Source organism: Panulirus ornatus, chromosome 16, assembly GCF_036320965.1.
Source record: "Panulirus ornatus isolate Po-2019 chromosome 16, ASM3632096v1, whole genome shotgun sequence".
NCBI classification, from domain to species: Eukaryota; Metazoa; Arthropoda; class Malacostraca; order Decapoda; family Palinuridae; genus Panulirus; species Panulirus ornatus.
Window position 1 is genome coordinate 14,968,821 of NC_092239.1, and position 20,538 is coordinate 14,989,358.

The window sequence follows — 20,538 nt, forward strand, 5'->3', positions numbered from 1 at the left end:
AAGGTAGGCCTCATATGATCACATCCAATCTCTAGCTGTCATGTGTAATGCAGTGAAATCACAGCCTCTTTTCCACAGCCATGCCCCACAGACCTTTCCATGGTTTCCCCCAGCCACTTTATATGCCCTGGTTCAGTCCAATTACAGCATGTTGCTTCCTGTATACCACATTGCAGCAAAGTATCACCAAAAAAAATTACTAAAAGACATCAAGTTTAGATCCACAGTAGCCAAATTTCCACCAATAAGAAAGAGCCTCTATGAATTCTACAGTGACAGAGAGAATAAAAACCTCAAAGATAATGTTCAAAATCATAAACTATATCTGTGGCAGCGCTGCTTCAATATCAGCAATTATTTTACACTAGTCTCACTAGCCTTATTCTTCCTCCTCCCTCTCTCCTGCCTGCTGTGCTGCCTGATACTCTATATACATATTTTTTTCATGTTATATCATTGACATAATACAGTTACAGCGCAAATGAAAAAGTACATCCAGCTCTTTTTATCATTTGCAGCCAGATGCTCTACCACATGGGATTTGGGTCACATGATACTTAGCCAATCCAGTGCACAGCAGGACTGACAGATTTAGCTAATTTCTACCCATCTCTATCAAAAACTCCTCACAACTCTCATCTCTCCCTCAATGATTCTGTAATTCCATCTCTTGACTCAATGAACATACATGGTATTACTGTAACATCCACTTTCTTGGAAACCCCTATTACAGGAATAGCTAAGTCTGCCTCTAAGAAATTGGGTGTCCTGTTTAGATGTCGAAGCTTGGGGTGGTAACAGCTCTGAATCCTTACTTGACAAAGTTGAAGGTGGTCAGACTTATAAACTGTCCCAGGCTAACTTCAAAACTTCACCTTCTTGCACTACACTGTAAAGTTGGTTCACTTTCCCTTTTCTATAGGTATTACTTCGATTTTTGCTCCCAAGAGCTGCCTGCTTGTGTGCCCACACCACTTGCTAGACCACGTAATACTCGGCAAGCTGCTGCATCACATGATTATTGTGTGGGCATCGGCACCTCAAGGGTGAGTTGTTTTGATACCTGCTTCTCTCCCTATACGTCGAAGCTTTGGAACTCTCTACCTTCTCATGTCTTTCCCAGCAATTATGACCCGGCACATTTCAAAAGACAGGCCTATCACTTCCTCCAAAATTTGCAAATACTTTCCCTTGACTTTTCTTTTTCCATTTCATTAATCTCTCTATATTTCTATTACGGCCAGGCCTTGATGTGGATTTTTGTCTGTGACTGGAGGCCTCAACATAAAAAAAAAAAGTGTGGCTGGTTTGGAGGATTCAGGTAATGGTCAGCAAGCAGTAAATTATTACCAGTTAAGTAGGATAGTGACCATGAAATCTAACTAATCTGTTAGGTAATAAGACTTCCCATTTCTTGAGATCTATGAGTATGCTCCCACAGCTTAAATACGTCATATGCCTGCATCTTCATTCTATTGTTAAACAATTCAAATCCAAATACTTACACCTCACACTTAATTCACAAGTCAACTGTTAATCTTCATAAATCAGTACTAATGTTAAAAAGTCAAACAATCATTCTGCTAAGTTTCACCTTAAGATTAACATGGATATAATCTATCACACTATGCAACTCACTGATCACCAGCATTACAATTATGCCATCAATTACCAGTGATTTCCAATGTATCTATCCTACATCTCTAATTACACTAAGCAAAAAAAAGAATTGTTACACTAAGCTGCCACTACTTTCCAACAACAGCATGCAATATTTTTAGGTGGCCATTCTGACTCACCCAATTCTGGTTCAGATGTGGCCTCTGGTGGTGCTGATTCTGTAATTGCAAAAAATGTCAGAGCACAGGTAAAGCATTCCTCTTTCACCATGCAGAATGCCTCCCACTGTTATTGATTCAATCAGATGTAAAATGGCAAAAAAAATTAATCGGACATGAAATATTTCAAATGAAATTACTTTACAGAGTAACCTTAATTTCCTTTATTGAAAATTAAAATAAAAACCAAAGCACAAATTTATCAATATGAAAACCTTGAGGCATTAAGTGCATCAGTAAGTAAGAGCACTGCTTTAAGTTTACATTTTCAATTAATTCCAGATATTATATGAAAACCATTAAGACATCCCACCTAGCACAGAACATTTCCTTATTATGCCTGCAATGAATGTGAATTATTCATAACTTCAGGATTAAAGCAAAATATCAAATAGATTTAATTAATATAAGACACCTATAATCTTGAGTTAGAATGGTGGTGTCAAACACAACCTACAAATTAATTCCAAAACAGTAGAACCTTGTTAATTCTGTAGATTTTTGAGAAGCATTCAATCCATGTGAAAAAATCAAAAAAATACTAAAGCCCTTTAAAAATAAATCTGAACCAGCACTTTTATAATGTTCTTAAATTCACAACTAAAGGGTTATATGACATTACACCTAGCCCTGCTTAGCAATGTTTTTTTCTTTTGGGGGGGAACCCTAATGTAAATTGAGACATTATCCTATCACAATTATGCAATGTCAGTCCATTGCATAAAGTGGCTATATTTCTGAGCAAAATATTTATGAAACAGCTCAAGAACATGATGGCACCCTCTTTTAGATAATGTGGTGATGAAGGCCTGAGGTAGTGGTGTAGCAGGAGGGGATGGAGAGGGAGAGGGAGAAACACTAGGAATGTTTATGTCGCCTCCGGAATTTAGGAAACTATGATTGTCTACATCACCTGAATTATCTCATTCTGCAACTGCTTCTACTAAAGGTGCATGAAAAGTTTTCCCAGGCTTTTTGAAAAACCTATCCAGTGTTAGATGTCACCAGCACTTTCTCTCTCCACACATCTCCCTACAAGTATATGAAGTATCTATAATCACCCTAGAGAACACCACAGCACATTCATGGTTGGGATCCATGACACTTAAGAGGTCCGTCTTGTATAGGTAGCTGAACACTTCTGCTAACCCCTTGGTTACAAAAAGGCATGTGGTATGGGGGAAGTTTCTGTTGTTTCTTCTTGGATTTTTCTGCCTTAAACTGCATGAGCTGCTAACTGGTCAAATCCTTAGAACATCATTCTAGAAACTCAGCCATATATTTTTTCCTCATTTCTTTAAAGCTAGCACTGTTGGTAAAAGCCACAACTGTCAGCTGGATCTGAGGCATTGTTCTTCCTGCCTAAAACCTGAGAAACCACACACAAACTCAGATCATAGCTTACTCCAACCACTGTGACACGATGATGCTGTCCACTGCACATATGATGATGAAATTTTTCCACCACTCCCTGACTTAATGCACATCCTCCCATCTGTACCATCAAGGAGCTGAAAGAAAGCTATCCTTAGGATAAATGCCTTGAAAATGGCAATCACACTAATCCATGGGCTAAAACAAGGAAGTGGTGATTTTTGGGAAAACTCCACCCTGATATATGGATATATCTCAGATGTTCAGGATGACCATGTGCAATGTAATGCTTTATTGACTACATTTCTACTAGTGCTCAACAGCTGTACACAAAGAGCCATTAAGCTATTCATGAAAAATACTCTGGGTTATCCAAGCCTTATGGTTAGGATGCCAGATCTCAAGTACAGTAAACCCTAAATTCAATGGAAAGGAAAAATAATAATACATCAATCAATAATAATCTAAAAAATAAAAAAATTAAAAAATCTCAAACGCCACCCCACGCACATTTCATATCGCACTTGTTTTTAATCTATTTTTTATCATACTTTGACACTGTCTCCCGCGTTAGCGAGGTAGTGCAAGGAAACAGATGAAAGAATGGCCCAACCCACCCACATACACACGTATATTGTTTTTAATAGTGTGGGGTATACTCGATTTGTTTTGGTTTCAGTATGCCTCAAGCTACCATGCGATCAGATTGTATATGTAAAATTGTAACTTTATTCATTAAATAACTCTGCAATCCTTACAATTCAAAATGGTATCAAGTGATAGAGGAATTAAAAGAAAGCATATGAACTGTTTGTTGTATTACTGTATACTGCATATTACACTGAAAAATGGCCCATAGGTTACATTCTCGATTTAATGGACTTTTGGCATTAAAAGACACCCCATTCCCCGATCAGTCACTTAAATCGAGGGCTTACTGTAATGATGAATATGCATAACCTTTCACAGCTCTGGGATTTCCTGAACAAAACAATAAAAACGACTTCAGTTTAAAGTCTCCCTTAGAGTCCATTCCAGGTAGAATCATCAAAACTCAATCTACCTCTTGCACCAAAAGCCTCTTACTGAATTGTCACACGCACTTCAATCTTTCAGTCATTATATAATGACATGGCCCTCTCTCTGACAATTAATCTATTGTCATGGGCTTTTCCTAAGATTCTGATCTTCAATACAAATATCAAATGAATTATCCCTTTTCTCCTTCACAACACTCCTTTGGCACATTTGTTAGGCTGATAATATAGTACACAAAGGATAGATCTTACCATATTTTATCTTCAATTTCCTGCATACTGACCACAATTCAGTGAGTGGCTACAGCCAAGAGTTTCCGTCCATCAATGAACTTCCTAAGCATCTCTAATTTCACATCTAAAAAGACAGCCTTATGCCAAGCATTTGTGAGTAGCTTTAACACTCTTCACAGACATGCCAAAATGGCTGCATTTATTTTGGAAGCAAGGAGAAGCCAAGGGAAACTGAGGTGAGGGCAACTACTTGATGCAACACGTTTGGATGCCGTCAGAAGGCGTGATACAATTCAAAATATACTTTGCCAGTTGGCAGAATAAGAATCTAGATTAATTTGCTAAGCCATCGTTATCAAAAGCTTGATGACTCAAAAGCCTTAAAATATTATGAAATGCTTTATCATCAAAGTAAAAGAACGTTTCATACAGTACATTAGAGAATGGTTTTTTCAAATCTATTATGACTGTAAGAGCTCAGGTTGTCATCACAATCTGAAGCTAAATTTTCATACGTCATAACTGCAAAAAGCCATTACAAGCCAATTCTAAGCAGGAGTTGTGTGTAATTAAAGAGATTCTTAAAAATCTGATAATTGATCACTATCATCTCTTGAAACTGTTGCAAAGTTCACACATATAATGTAGCAATATGGAATGAATTTGTTTAAAAATTAACATACATAATGGATTAATTTCATTTTTCTCTTAAGCTGAGTCTCTGATACCACATTCTGTCTCATAAATAATTTTCACGTGTCGTAACTATGAAAAGTCATTATGTAAGCTAATACTAAGCAGGAGTTAGTTGTAATTCAAGAGATTCTAAAACATCTGAAAAATGATCAAATATCATCTCTTGAAATAAACAAATTTCACAAATGAAATGCAGCAATATGGAATGATATTGTTGAGAAATTGAGGTATGAAATGGATAAGTTTTGTTCTCCAAAGCGGAGTCTCTCATACTATATTCTGTCTTATGACTAAAGCTTGAATTCTATTTAACATACTCAATGTGATATATGGCTATTATGTGAATAACACAACTAGCCTTAAAATGACTAATGCTGCAATTGTATCTGCATAAGTGTGTATCTTTAAATACATCACATAACATTCTTTCTCAGTGATTTTCGTGTGAACTAAAGCAAAATACATATTTAAGTAAAACATGTATCTACAAATAAGCCTATGGAACTTACATGACTACAAGGGTATGGAAACCAAATTAACCAGTTATATCAAATATCATCATCATAACATCAAGAAAATCTTTAGGTAATTCAGCCACTGCATATCATGCATATCCAGATATCCACTGAGGTTAAGGTAAGAAGCCATAAGCTGTACAAAATCTTTATGTCCTAACACTAATACCTTAGGTATCTTGAAAAAATCATCTCAATCTGGGAGGTCATTGAATTCCTAACCATTCTGAAAGGGTATACTCATAGGACACATGCTTTCCATGTTGCCTAGCTAGCTTAACTGTAAACTCAACAAGTACAGTACCTGCTGTCCTCAAATACCATTTTATGGTACATTGACCAATCCAGGCCCAGAGATGACCAAAGGGTGCTATGGATTTTTCCCACCACTGGAGTGTCACATGCTAATAACAGCCAATCAACCCAATGGAAAATTCATTAACATGAATAAACAGAGAAAGAAACTCACCAATGCTGGATCTAGTGCCAGATGCATGCAATGTTTGAGTTTGTCTTTTCCCTTCCACAGCATGGAACAAGGGCACAAGCTTAATCATGTCTTTTTCAGTGTGTAACAAAGATCGTGAGTCAAAATTAAAAATGCTTGAATAGAAATACAACAGAAATGTAGACCAGAAAAACCACAAGCTGAATACATCTCTTCACCCTACATGAGTTACTAAATATAGATCAGGACTATAAAAGTTGAAAGACAGACTTGTCTGATATTGACTTTTCAACTCACACACACATATCTAACTTCAGGTAAACAAGGAACTCTTAACCGAAGATCAGGGAAAATAAAATACTCTGCAATAAAAATCTTATCAGTCTTCCCATTTGCAATGTAAATGATCTCATCATGAAAAATGGCACCTCTCAATACACCTACCAGTAGTATGGCACTAATGCATTTTGCACCATCTCCAACTGCTTTTTAATTCCAATCATATGGACCACATGCCCAAATATCTACAGCTACACAAACTATTTGGATACCTTCTGAGAATGTTCTGAACAAGACTTAAACCAACAACCTAAAGCTTAGTCCAAAAGTGATCACACCACTCAGCACATACACACAACCATCACTGCTATGAAAAAAATCATTAAACACATATCCCAAACATAACACACAATGTTTTGATATCTAAAGGAGCAGAATCACTCCACAAATCATCATGATGTTTTGCAAACAAGAACTTTACCAAAAGCATCACTAGTACTCAGCACATATGAACGAGCTGCACAAAAAACACACCATAATAATATCAAGACTATTAGAAATCAGTACATTCAACCCCCTCATATGAAACTGCACATTTTTCTGCCATGTAACCCTGTGAAAGACTGGTTACATTTTCAAATTATGTCCCCGTATGCTGGCTGCACTTTTCATGAAAAATTCTGAACTTCAAATTGTAAAAAAAATCAATTCATCTTACATCAGAAAGGCCTACACTTTACATAGGATCCTACCAATTCAATATCTACAGCCTATTCAATATGATAGTGACCCCAAAGAAAAATGGCAATGTCCCTGTTTTGGATATTAAAGAAATAACCAAAATTGCACTTGCACTGTTATGATGTCAGAATTTGTTTGTCAATGATTCCCTTGGACTATGATGCTGCACACCCTTTCTACAATTGGGAAAAACAACTTTAGGCTCAAAGAGGGAAGTAATATCGTGCATCATCAGATATCTAAGTCAAAAGCATTACAAATATATTCCAAAATGGAAGTGCTTAATGGATTCTTGTGTTATTTATAGTGATATACTGTAATAAATCCATCATGGTGAAATATTCACTCAACATGAGTCCCCACGTACATGGGGTGGATGGAGTGCACACAATCTTTTCCACACAATTATAAGTTGCTTAATTTTTATTTTTGCTCAGTACAGTCTGATCATTCCTTGGGTAAAACATCTTCAATTAAACCTCCACCAGCACACACAAATCACCTTCCCGATACACAATCAAAAATCTTCCCCTTTGAATCTGCAACTGAAATACCACATCCCCTAAACAAGTCACTCATTGCTCCAATCCCTCTCTTTCAGAGTCTACCTCTTCTATTTATACCTTCAACAATACTAACACAAGTCAACTTCACTAATGCATCTACTACTATAAATTTTACATGGTCATTCCATCTGTGAATTCTTTTTAGGGTATCTATAAAATCAAACATTTTACATTTCTATTCTTCAATAAATAATAATGAATGATAAATAATAAATAAAAGAAATATATAAATATCTCTCCTGGTACTTCCTCACACAAGTGTCCTTCCCAAGCTCACTTACTCTCACCACTCTCTTCACCCCAACATTCTTTCTTCTTTTCTGAAAACCTCTACAAATCTTCACCTTCACCTCCACAAGATATGATCAGACATCACTCCAGTTGCACCTCTCAGTACATTAACATCCAAAAGTCTCTCTTTCACGCGCCTATCAATTAACAAGTAATCCAGTAATACTCTCTGGCCATCCCTCCTACTTACATATGTATACTTATGTACATCTCTCTTTTTAAACCAAGTATTCCCAATCAATAGTCCTTTTTCAGCACGCAAATCTACAAGCTCTTCACCATTTCCATTTACAACACTGAACACCCCATGTACACCAATTATTCTCTCAACTGCCACATTACTCGCCTTTGCATTCAAATCACCCATCACTAAAACCCGGTCTCATACATCAAAACTACTAATACACTCATTCAGCCGCTCCCAAAACACTTGCCTCTCATGATCTTTCTTCTCATGCCCAGGTGCATAGGCACCAATAATCACCCATCTCTCTCCACCTACTTTCAGTTTTACCCATATCAATTTAGAGAATACTTTCTTATACTCTATCACATACTCCCACCACTCCTGTTTCAAGAGTAGTGCTACTCCTTCCCTAGCTCTTGTCCTCTCACCAACCCCAAACTTTACCCACAAAACATTCCTAAACCACTCTTCCCCCTTTACCCTTGAGCTTCATTTCACTCAGAGCCAAAACATCCAGGTTCCTTTCCTCAAACATACTACCTATCTCTCCTTTTTTTCTCATCTTGGTTACATCTATACACATTTAGACACCCCAATCTGAGCCTTCAAGGAGGATGAGCACTCCCCGCATGGCTCCTTCTTCTGTTTCCCCTTTTAGAAAGTTAAAATACAAGGAGGGGAGGGTTTCTAGCCCCTCGCTCCCGTCCCCTTTAGTCGCCTTCTACGACACATGAGGAATGCATGGGAAGTATTCTTTCTCCCCTATCCCCAGGGAGTGCAGAATGGAAAAAGGTGAGAGCAAAGGATGTAAGGGGAGTGGCGGAGGAAAGGGATGTATTTAGGGAAGCAGTGATGGCTTGCGCAAAAGATGCTTGTAGCATGGGAAAGGTGGGAGGTGGGCAGATTAGAGAGGGTAGTGAGTGGTGGGATGAAGAAGTAAGATTATTAGTGAAAGAGAAGAGAGAGGCATTTGGATGAGTTTTGCAGGGAAATAGTGCAAATGACTGGGAGATGCATAAAAGAAAGATGCAGGAGGTCAAGAGAAAGATGCAAGAGGTGAAAAAGAGGGCAAATGAGAGTCGGGTTGAGAGAGTATCATTAAATTTTAGGGAGAATAAAAAGACTGGGAGTCTGGTACGACTTGAAGGAGGAGGAGGAGGAAGAAGAGGAGGAGGAGGCACCAGCAGGAGGAGGGAGGAGGAGGAGGAGGAGGAGGAGGCGGTAGCTACGACCCTGGAGCACCATGGGAGAACTTCAAGCCACCATCGAACTGGCGCTACACATCCACAAGTTCTACAACGTTGACCTCTTCCAGCGAGGCTGGCCGAAGTGTTGTGGATTTTGGATGCCTCCACGCAATTCCCATGAACTTTGGCATCCCCAAAGTGGTATTAAGGATGCGCGCTGGAGGACGTGGACGAGGTGCTGGGTGGAGAGCGCGCTGGAGGACGGGTTCGGCAAATGAGGAAGAAGACCGATTTCGACGATGAAGGCCTGCACTGTGGCTGAGAGATTGACTTGAGGAGGCAGAAGTGATATTGTGACAGTGATTGTGTCAGCGTCGCGTCGCCTCGCCGCAGTGTATCGAGACAGACTTCCCCAGAACTTTTAAAGGGGAAGTAAATGTTTATAGTTGTGTTAATGGAGTGATAGTTTTCATGCATGGTGTTTTTGACAAGAAAATAGTGAAGTTGGAGAAAAATGTAGCTTAGACATTGAAGCTTATTGACACAGTGGTGAAATTGATGAGAACTGCTATTGACGTTTGTGTGAATAAATTGTACATTTCCTTTTCCATAGCCAGAGGTTGAACCATTATGTGACATTCATTTTTTTTTTTTTTTTTTTTTTTTTTTTCATTCATTTCAAGCTAAAAGTTTGTTTCTAAATTGTTCTTACATTTTTCATATGTATATATATGTATGTGTGTGTGTGTGTGTGTATGTGCATATGTGTGTGTGTGTGTGTGTGTGTGTATATGTATATATATATGTATATTATCCCTGGGGATAGGGGTGAAAGAATACTTCCCACGTATTCCTCGCGTGTCGTAGAAAGCGACTAGAGGGGACGGGAGCGGGGGGCCGGAAATCCTCCCCTCCTTGTATTAACTTTCTAAAATGGGAAACAGAAGAAGGAGTCACGCGGGGAGTGATCATCCTCCTCGAAGGCTCAGAGTGGGGTGCCTAAATGTGTGTGGATGTAACCAAGATGTGAAAAAAGGAGAGATAGGTAGTATGTTTGAGGAAAGGAACCTGGATGTTTTGGCTCTGAGTGAAACGAAGCTCAAGGGTAAAGGGGAAGAGTGGTTTGGAAATGTCTGGGGAGTGAAGTCAGGGGTTAGTGAGAGGACAAGAGCAAGGGAAGGAGTAGCAATACTCCTGAAACAGGAGTTGTGGGAGTATGTGATAGAATGTAAGAAAGTAAATTCTCGATTAATATGGGTAAAATTGAAAGTTGATGGAGAGAGGTGGGTGATTATTGGTGCATATGCACCTGGGCATGAGAAGAAAGATCATGAGAGGCAAGTGTTTTGGGAGCAGCTAAATGAGTGTGTTAGCGGTTTTGATGCACGAGACCGGGTTATAGTGATGGGTGATTTGAATGCAAAGGTGAGTAATGTGGCAGTTGAGGGAATAATTGGTATGCATGGGGTGTTCAGTGTTGTAAATGGAAATGGTGAAGAGCTTGTAGATTTATGTGCTGAAAAAGGACTGATGATTGGGAATACCTGGTTTAAAAAGCGAGATATACATAAGTATACTTATGTAAGTAGGAGAGATGGCCAGAGAGCGTTATTGGATTACGTGTTAATTGACAGGCGTGCGAAAGAGAGACTTTTGGATGTTAATGTGCTGAGAGGTGCAACTGGAGGGATGTCTGATCATTATCTTGTGGAGGCTAAGGTGAAGATTAGTATGGGTTTTCAGAAAAGAGGAGTGAATGTTGGGGTGAAGAAGGTGGTGAGAGTAAGTGAGCTTGGGAAGGAGACCTGTGTGGGGAAGTACCAGGAGAGACTGTGTACAGAATGGAAAAAGGTGAGAACAATGGAAGTAAGGGGAGTCGGGGAGGAATGGGATGTATTTAGGGAATCAGTGATGGATTGCGCAAAAGATGCTTGTGGCATGAGAAGAGTGGGAGGTGGGCTGTTTAGAAAGGGTAGTGAGTGGTGGGATGAAGAAGTAAGAGTATTAGTGAAAGAGAAGAGAGAGGCATTTGGATGATTTTTGCAGGGAAAAAATGCAATTGAGTGGGAGAAGTATAAAAGAAAGAGACAGGAGGTCAAGAGAAAGGTGCAAGAGGTGAAAAAAAGGGCAAATGAGAGTTGGGGTGAGAGACTATCAGTAAATTTTAGGGAGAATAAAAAGATGTTCTGGAAGGAGGTAAATAGGGTGCGTAAGACAAGGGAGCAAATGGGAACTTCAGTGAAGGGCGTAAATGGGGAGGTGATAACAAGTAGCGGTGATGTGAGAAGGAGATGGAATGAGTATTTTGAAGGTTTGTTGAATGTGTCTGATGACAGAGTGGCAGATATAGGGTGTTTTGGTCGAGGTGGTGTGCAAAGTGAGAGGGTTAGGGAAAATGATTTGGTAAACAGAGAAGAGGTAGTAAAAGCTTTGCGGAAGATGAAAGCCGGCAAGGCAGCAGGTTTGGATGGTATTGCAGTGGAATTTATTAAGAAAGGGGGTGACTGTATTGTTGACTGGTTGGTAAGGTTATTTAATGTATGTATGACTCATGGTGAGGTGCCTGAGGATTGGCGGAATGCGTGCATAGTGCCATTGTACAAAGGCAAAGGGGATAAGAGTGAGTGCTCAAATTACAGAGGTATAAGTTTGTTGAGTATTCCTGGTAAATTATATGGGAGGGTATTGATTGAGAGGGTGAAGGCATGTACAGAGCATCAGATTGGGGAAGAGCAGTGCGGTTTCAGAAGTGGTAGAGGATGTGTGGATCAGGTGTTTGCTTTGAAGAATGTATGTGAGAAATACTTAGAAAAGCAAATGGATTTGTATGTAGCATTTATGGATCTGGAGAAGGCATATGATAGAGTTGATAGAGATGCTCTGTGGAAGGTATTAAGAATATATGGTGTGGGAGGCAAGTTGTTAGAAGTAGTGAAAAGTTTTTATCGAGGATGTAAGGCATGTGTACGTGTAGGAAGAGAGGAAAGTGATTGGTTCTCAGTGAATGTAGGTTTGCGGCAGGGGTGTGTGATGTCTCCATGGTTGTTTAATTTGTTTATGGATGGGGTTGTAAAGGAGGTAAATGCAAGAGTCCTGGAAAGAGGGGCAAGTATGAAGTCTGTTGGGGATGAGAGAGCTTGGGAAGTGAGTCAATTGTTGTTCGCTGATGATACAGCGCTGGTGGCTGATTCATGTGAGAAACTGCAGAAGCTGGTGACTGAGTTTGGTAAAGTGTGTGGAAGAAGAAAGTTGAGAGTAAATGTGAATAAGAGCAAGGTTATTAGGTACAGTAGGGGTGAGGGTCAAGTCAATTGGGAGGTGAGTTTGAATGGAGAAAAACTGGAGGAAGTGAAGTGTTTTAGATATCTGGGAGTGGATCTGTCAGCGGATGGAACCATGGAAGCGGAAGTGGATCATAGGGTGGGGGAGGGGGCGAAAATTTTGGGAGCCTTGAAAAATGTGTGGAAGTCGAGAACATTATCTCGGAAAGCAAAAATGGGTATGTTTGAGGGAATAGTGGTTCCAACAATGCTGTATGGTTGCGAGGCGTGGGCTATGGATAGAGATGTGCGCAGGAGGATGGATGTGCTGGAAATGAGATGTTTGAGGACAATGTGTGGTGTGAGGTGGTTTGATCGAGTAAGTAACGTAAGGGTAAGAGAGATGTGTGGAAATAAAAAGAGCGTGGTCGAGAGAGCAGAAGAGGGTGTTTTGAAATGGTTTGGGCACATGGAGAGAATGAGTGAGGAGAGATTGACCAAGAGGATATATGTGTCGGAGGTGGAGGGAACGAGGAGAAGAGGGAGACCAAATTGGAGGTGGAAAGATGGAGTGAAAAAGATTTTGTGTGATCGGGGCCTGAACATGCAGGAGGGTGAAAGGAGGGCAAGAAATAGAGTGAATTGGAGTCATGTGGTATACAGGGGTTGACGTGCTGTCAGTGGATTGAAGCAAGGCATGTGAAGCGTCTGGGGTAAACCATGGAAAGCTGTGTAGGTATGTATATTTGCGTGTGTGGACGTGTGTATGTACATGTGTATGGGGGGGGGGGGGTTGGGCCATTTCTTTCGTCTGTTTCCTTGCGCTACCTCGCAAACGCGGGAGACAGCGACAAAGTATAAAAAAAAAAAAAAAAAAAAAAAAAAAAAAGATGTTTTGGAAGGAGGCAAATAAAGTGCGTAAGACAAGAGAACAAATGGGAACATCGGTGAAGCGGGGATAATGGGGAGGTAATAACAAGTAGTGGTGATGTGAGAAGGAGATGGAGTGAGTATTTTGAAGGTTTGTTGAATGTGTTAGATGACAGAGTGACAGATATAGGGTGTTTTAGTCGAAGTGGGGTAAGAAGTGAAAGGGGTTAGGGAGAATGATCTGGTAAACAGAGGTGAGGTCGTAAAAGCTTTGCGGAAGATGAAAGCCGGCAAGGCAGCGGGTTTGGATGGTATTGCAGTGGAATTTATTAAAAAGGGGGTGACTGTATTGTTGACTGGTTGGTAGGGATATCTAATGTATGTATGATTCATGGTGAGGTGCCTGAGGATTGGCAGAATGCATGCATAGTGCCATTGTACAAAGGCAAAGGGGATAAAGGTGAGTGCTCAAATTACAGAGGTATGAGTTTGTTGAGTATTCCTGGGAAATTGTATCGGAGGGTACTGATTGAGAGGCTGAAAGCATGTACAGAGCATCAGATTCGGGAGGAGCAGTGTGGTTTCAGAAGTGGTAGAGGATGTGTGGAAGGTGTCTGCTTTGAAGAGTGTATGCGAGAAATACTTAGAAAAGCAAATGGATTTGTATGTCGCATTTATGGATATGGAGAAGGCATATGATATAATTGATAAAAGATGCTCTGTGGAAGGTATTAAGAATATATGGAGTGGTAGGAAAGTTGCTAGAAGCAGTGAAAAGTTTTTATAGAGGATGTAAGGCATGTGTACGAGTAGGAAGAGAGGAAAATGATTGGTTCTCAGTGAATATCGGTTTGCAACAGGGGTGTCTGATGTCTCCATGGTTGTCTAATTTGTTTATAGATGGGGTTGTTAGGGAGGTGAATGCAAGAGTTTTGGAGTGAGGGGGAAGTATGCAGTCTGTTGTGGATGAGAGGGTTTGGGAAAATAGTCAGTTGTTGTTTGCTGATGAAACAGCGTTAGTGGTTGATTCCGGTGAGAAACTGCAGAAGCTGGTGACAGAGTTTGGTAAAGTGTGTGAAAGAAGAAAGCTGAGAGTAAATGTGAATAAGAGCAAGGTTATTAGGTACAGTAGGGTTGAGGGACAAGTCAATTGGGAGGTATGTTTGAATGAAGAAAAACTGGAGGAAGTGAAGTGTTTCAGATATCTGGGAGTGGCTTTGGCAGCAGATGGAACCATGGAAGTGGAAGTGAGTCACAGGGTGGGGGAGGGGGCGAAAGTTCTGGGAGCAATGAAAAGTGTGAGGAAGGCGAGGACATTATCTCGGAAAGCAAAAATGGGTATGTTTGAAGGAATAGTGATTCCAACAAAGTTATATGGTTGCGAGGCATGGGCTATAAATAGAGTTGTACGGAGGAGGGTGGATGTGTTGGAAATGAGATGTTTGAAGACAGTATGTGGTGTGAGGTGGTTTGATTGAGTAAGTAATGAAAGAGTAAGAGAGATGTGTGGTAATAAAAAGACTGATTGTGAAAGCAGAAGAGGGTGTTTTGAAATGGTTTGGTCACATGGAGAGAATGAGTGAGGAGAGATTGACAAAGCGGATATATGTGTCAGAGGTGGAGGGAGCAAGAAATGTGAGACAGATTTGGAGGTGGAAAGATGAGTGAAAAAGATTTTGAGCAATCGGGGCCTGAACATGCAGGAGGGTGAAAAGCATGCAAGGAATAGAGTGAATTGGAGCGATGTGGTATACTGGGGTTGACGTGCTGTCAATGAATTGAACCAGGGTATGCGAAATGTCTGGGGTAAACCATGGAAAGTTTGTGTTGCCTGGATGTGGAAAGGGAGCTGTGGTTTCGGTGCATTACACAGGACAGCTAGAGACTGAGTGTGAATGTATGCGGCCTTTGGTGTCTTTTCCTAGCACTACCTCACGCGCATGCGGGGGGAGGGTGTTGTCATTTCATGTGTGGCGAGGTGGTGACGGGAATGAATAAAGGCAGCAAATATGAATTATGCACATGTGTATATATGTATATGTCTGTGTATGTATATACATGTATATGTTGAAATGTATAGGTATGTATATGTGCATGTGTGGATGTCTATGTCTATACCTGTGTGTGTGGGTGGGTTGGGCCATTCTTTCATCTGTTTCCTTGCGCTGCCTTGCTAATGCGGGAGACAGCGACAAAGTATAATAAATAAATAAATAATATATATCTATATCTATATTTGTCATACTTAGTCAGTCTCCTGCATTAGCAAGGTAGTGCAAGGAAAAAGGCAAAAGAATAGCCCAACCCACCCACATACACATGTATATACATAAATGCCCACACACGCACATATACATACCTATACATTTAATGTATACATACATATATAGACACAGACATGTACATATATACGCATGTACGTATTCATACATGCTGCCTTCATCCATCCCTGTCGCCACCCCACCACACATGAAATGGCACCCCCTCCCCCTGCGCACGTGCGGGGTTGCGCTAGGAAAAGACAACAAAGGCCACATTCGTTGACACTCAGTCTTTAGCTGTCATGTGTAATGCACAGAAACCACAGCTCCCTTTCCACATCCAGGCCCCACAAAACTTTCTATGGTTTACCCCAGACGCTTCATGCCCTGGTTCAATCCAATGACAGCATGTCGACCCCGGTATAACACATAGTTCTAATTCATTCCATTCCCTGCAACACGCCTTTCACCCTCCTGTATGTTAAGGCCCCGATCTCTCAAAATCTTTTTCACTCCATCCTTCCACCTCCAATTTGGTCTCCCACTTCTCGTTCCCTCCACCTCTGACACATATATTCTCTTTGACAATCTTTCCTCATTCATTCTCTCCATGTGACCAAACCATTTCAATACTTCCACTTCTTTTCTCTCAACCATACTCTCTTTATTATCACACATCTCTTACCTTTTCATTACTTACTTAATCAAACCATTGTCAATCTTCTGATCTTAGCTTTATCAGGCCTTGGGAAACAAACATTTCATATTAATACTAAGTTCTGAAAAGCACTTTATCTTGAGGCCTTATATTTTCTGAGATGGTACAAGCAGATCTGTACTCTAATCATGACCCTCTTAGATTCCCTAAACAGTAGAATGCTTGACTACTGATGAAAATGCAGTTTTGAAAGCCTTATCAAACTAAAAGGCCACTTAGCTTCTCTACCAAACCGTAGCTGCTGCTGCTAAAATTATAGATCATGACATAAGGGCAATTTATACTACTGACATAAATCTAATGGATCCACTTCAACTGCTAACTTTAATGGCTTCAGATCAGTATGATCAAGCTTTTTCACAAGAGCTTGTTTCTTTTCTTTGTAATAATAAAATCTGAGCACCTAAAAATCCAAGTACATCATAATAAGCCAGATTCATAAAAATTCCTCAGTCACCATTGTTCAACAAATCATTACATCATTTGCACTTTACCTAATAATGACAGAGCTTCCTTATTGCACTATGGCTTCAAAGTGGATGACCCCTGACTGTACTAGCAGCCAGCAACACAGCTTTGAGCTGTGCATGAATGACATTGGAAATACAATTTAATTTGGTCTTGTACAGGCCATGACTAGTTGGCCTACTTTAAAGCGGCTCTTTGAGGATGAAATGCTTCTAATGGGTAATATAAGTTGTCAGCCAAGTAATCTGGAAGTATTCAACACTGTTGCTCTCTAATGCTCTGATGCAGTTTATTTATTCAATTTCATTCATAACCCTAGGACCAATGTCTGTAAAAGAGTCCTAGTGTTACTCAGTGCTTTTCTAAAAGCTTCTGAAGCCCATTGCTGCACTACTTCCAGTAGCAGGAATATGTAGACTTCTTTGGAGTGAGAAGTTCTTTGAGATGACAGTATTCCCAATGATACAGCCTTGTCAAAGCTGACACTCACAGGCAGCATCTGGTAACATCTTTGATACAGTCATAAGCATTAACAGAATTACAAATGCACATGTGGGTTATTCAGATCAGTATTACTTTCTAACTCAAAAAGAAAAAACTAAGACATGAGAACACCTACAGAATGAGACAACTAGCAAGTGATCACAATGGGAAAAGAGTAACAATAAATTTGTCACTTTTTCTTTTATGAATAAGGTAATATTCACTAAAGTTAGTCAGGATGAAAATAACAAAAACAATATTATGTAACAACATACATTTATAATTTCTTCACTGTATGTTGTGAAGGTTTAGTATCATGACACACAACTTTATGTTCATAAACAGGTACATGCATTATACAAAACAGAAGTGAATTAGGGTAACTGTGAGGAATAAAAGCTAAGCAACAGTGAAAGAGAATGAAAGCTGCCATTGTTGTTTTATGCAGGTAAAGTATGAATCATAAGAGTTGGGAAAACAGGCTAAGAGCTTTCAATCACTATGTTGGAGGACAATGGTAAAATATATAAAAATATGAGTAAAGGGTCTTATGTTTGAAAGCAATATGTTGTCTCACTGTAATATTAGCATAATGGAAAACCTGTGATGTTGTGAAGGAGTTGTGGAGCTAGAAGCAAGGTTCAGCGGGAAAGATAGCAATAAAGCATAAGCTTAGAATAATCCAACTGAGTTGAAAGCACCCAAAAGTAAAAGTACATATCTAAACCTAAGAAAGTTTCTCATACACAGCAGTCTCCCTTCATCCTTTTAATAATACTCCAATCATTCCCTTAAATTTTACTAAACTACCAACACAACTTTCTACCCAAGTCCTCAACTTACCATCTGTCTGTTATTTCTTACAATATTCTTTGCTTTATATATTCATCTTTTTGTTTTCTTCTCACCTACAAATAACTATCTACTGCATCACCACTTTTTTTCTCTAATGGCATTCTGCCATAAAACTCCCAGCATTCTTGATTCACAGTCTCCCTCATAATGTAATCATATTAATGTAATTAATCATTTCCAGACCTTACTTACTCCACTGTTACCCATACAAGAATCCATTCAAGTTCATATGAACTCTTCACGGAACTTTTAACTTTTGGTTACTATTTCCACAATACTTTCCCCCCTCATATTTCTCTATACCACCCAATTTGCACTTTCAGCACCAAATGATGGTCTAACAATCATTTAGTAAGGTGTTTTCATTCTTGTGTCTCATCGTTTCATCCTGTTATCCACAATCACAGTCTATCAGTGCCTTTCATCTCAGGACCTAATCCAACCTTGAAATATTTCTTAACAACACAAAAGCCATATTCCTTATACAAATCCAGCAAACTATCTCCATTCTCCATTTTTCCTCTTACACCCCATTTATCCAACAATCAACATCACACTGTTTCTCCAAATCTACTATTGCATCATCAAACTTCAGCCTTACCAATTCAAATATTTGTCTTCAACTTTTGTTATCGTCCATTGCTTCATTACACAAGAATAACTTAAACCTCACTGTTCTTAACCTTACTGAACCTAAAAAAACAGATTAACTTGAACTATCTGTCTCTAATGCCTGCTCCTTCCCAGAACTCCCTCAAGGGGATGGCCATACCAATATGGTCTCCATAACTAGCGAACTCCAGTGCTGCTTTGTAGCCCTTAGTGCCTCACCATTACAGGCCACTGTCAGAGGGCAACTGAAGTGCAGTTTGCAGAGGCTCCTACCAAATGTTCCAACTGAGTACTTCTATCTAATGCCCCTGCCTACTAATTCTAATACTTAAATGTTCCAACCTACTACTTGAACTCTTACACATAAATTTGTTGCCTTCTTTAAACACACTAATACCCATTCATTTTCCCTAACCATTTTCTCATTTATTCTTGACTACTGTCTCCTTTCTTCTTACCCATTCCTTTCCACTTTTTTCACTTAGACTCGTCATTTCTTTACTCATATCAATAATTTTTGAAAAACATGCTGATAAGAATATTACCATAATACTGCACTTCTATCAATGAGGTTGAATGAAATTGTAAATTTACTCATTTGCAGGTTTCAAATGAATTATGAATCATCAGCTGTTCTACTACACTCACCTAATTTGGGATATCATCCACCAAGCATATGATTACCACAGTGCCATTTTATTCTTGCAAGTTTGTTTATGCAAGATTTAAAACAATAATCTGGCTCCCCATCTACTTTAAGTTACTCCATCAAGTCCTGCTGACTTTTGTACTGTCTACCACAGCCAAATGATTCTATATTTCATTTATACTATAAAAAATAATGGCAAGAATCTTCTGGTAAATCCTCCATTCAAAAGTGAAATCCCTAGTTTTGCCTAATCAACATCTGCTTTCCTTAGATTTACGCACGAATTATCAAGGTTCTACTGTGCATAATTCAAGAACAGGATAAAAACAAAAGACACTCTACAAACAGGCTTTTTAAAAAATAAGTATAATCTACAAGGTACACAGTTTTCAGATGAATTATCAGTATTACTAATTGTAACATGCACTACACTGCTAGGCAAACAGTGTTACAAACTCTTCTCATTCTTTAGAAGATGCATTACACATGCTGTCATCACCATGACTAAACTATATGGTGCACAAATGATGAGCATCTGTACCTTTAAGTTAGTGGACAGGCTTCACTCCAATGTACTCTAAACTAAAAAAGACCAAACTCCCACTAAAAATTTAACGAGCAGCTCATGTTCAGCCAATCAAACTGGGGCAGCAGTGTTTTGTTCTTGAAAAACAGCCTACAGCTTTTCTGTCCACCTACTTTAAAAACTTTTCATCTCAGTTCATGAAAGGAAAAATTAGCACAAGCATAAAAACTTAGCTTATTGTGCTATCAACTAATTCAAAGTACGTACTTCATCTATTCAAAGCACTCATCTACAGTGATATATTAAAGTACAATATGTGCCTGTGTTTAACATATTTACAGAATGTAAATTTCTGGATATCATGATTGATCCATGTACCCAAAGTAGAGACAAATTTGTACTTTTCAAATCAATGAAACTTCTTATGCCATCCATACCCATTT

The 20,538-nt window shown here is 39.3% G+C and overlaps 1 protein-coding gene across 7 annotated transcripts in view; it reads right to left on the reverse strand.

The window, feature by feature from the left end:
• Positions 1-20,538, reverse strand: part of Clc (clathrin light chain) — an 80,209-nt gene that overhangs the window by 17,068 nt on the left and 42,603 nt on the right. For all 7 annotated transcript variants that reach the window (XM_071671345.1, XM_071671343.1, XM_071671342.1 and 4 more), the window contains one exon: positions 1,800-1,838. In XM_071671345.1, coding sequence (XP_071527446.1) covers positions 1,800-1,838 — 39 coding nt within the window. The remainder of the gene's footprint in view (positions 1-1,799; positions 1,839-20,538) is intronic.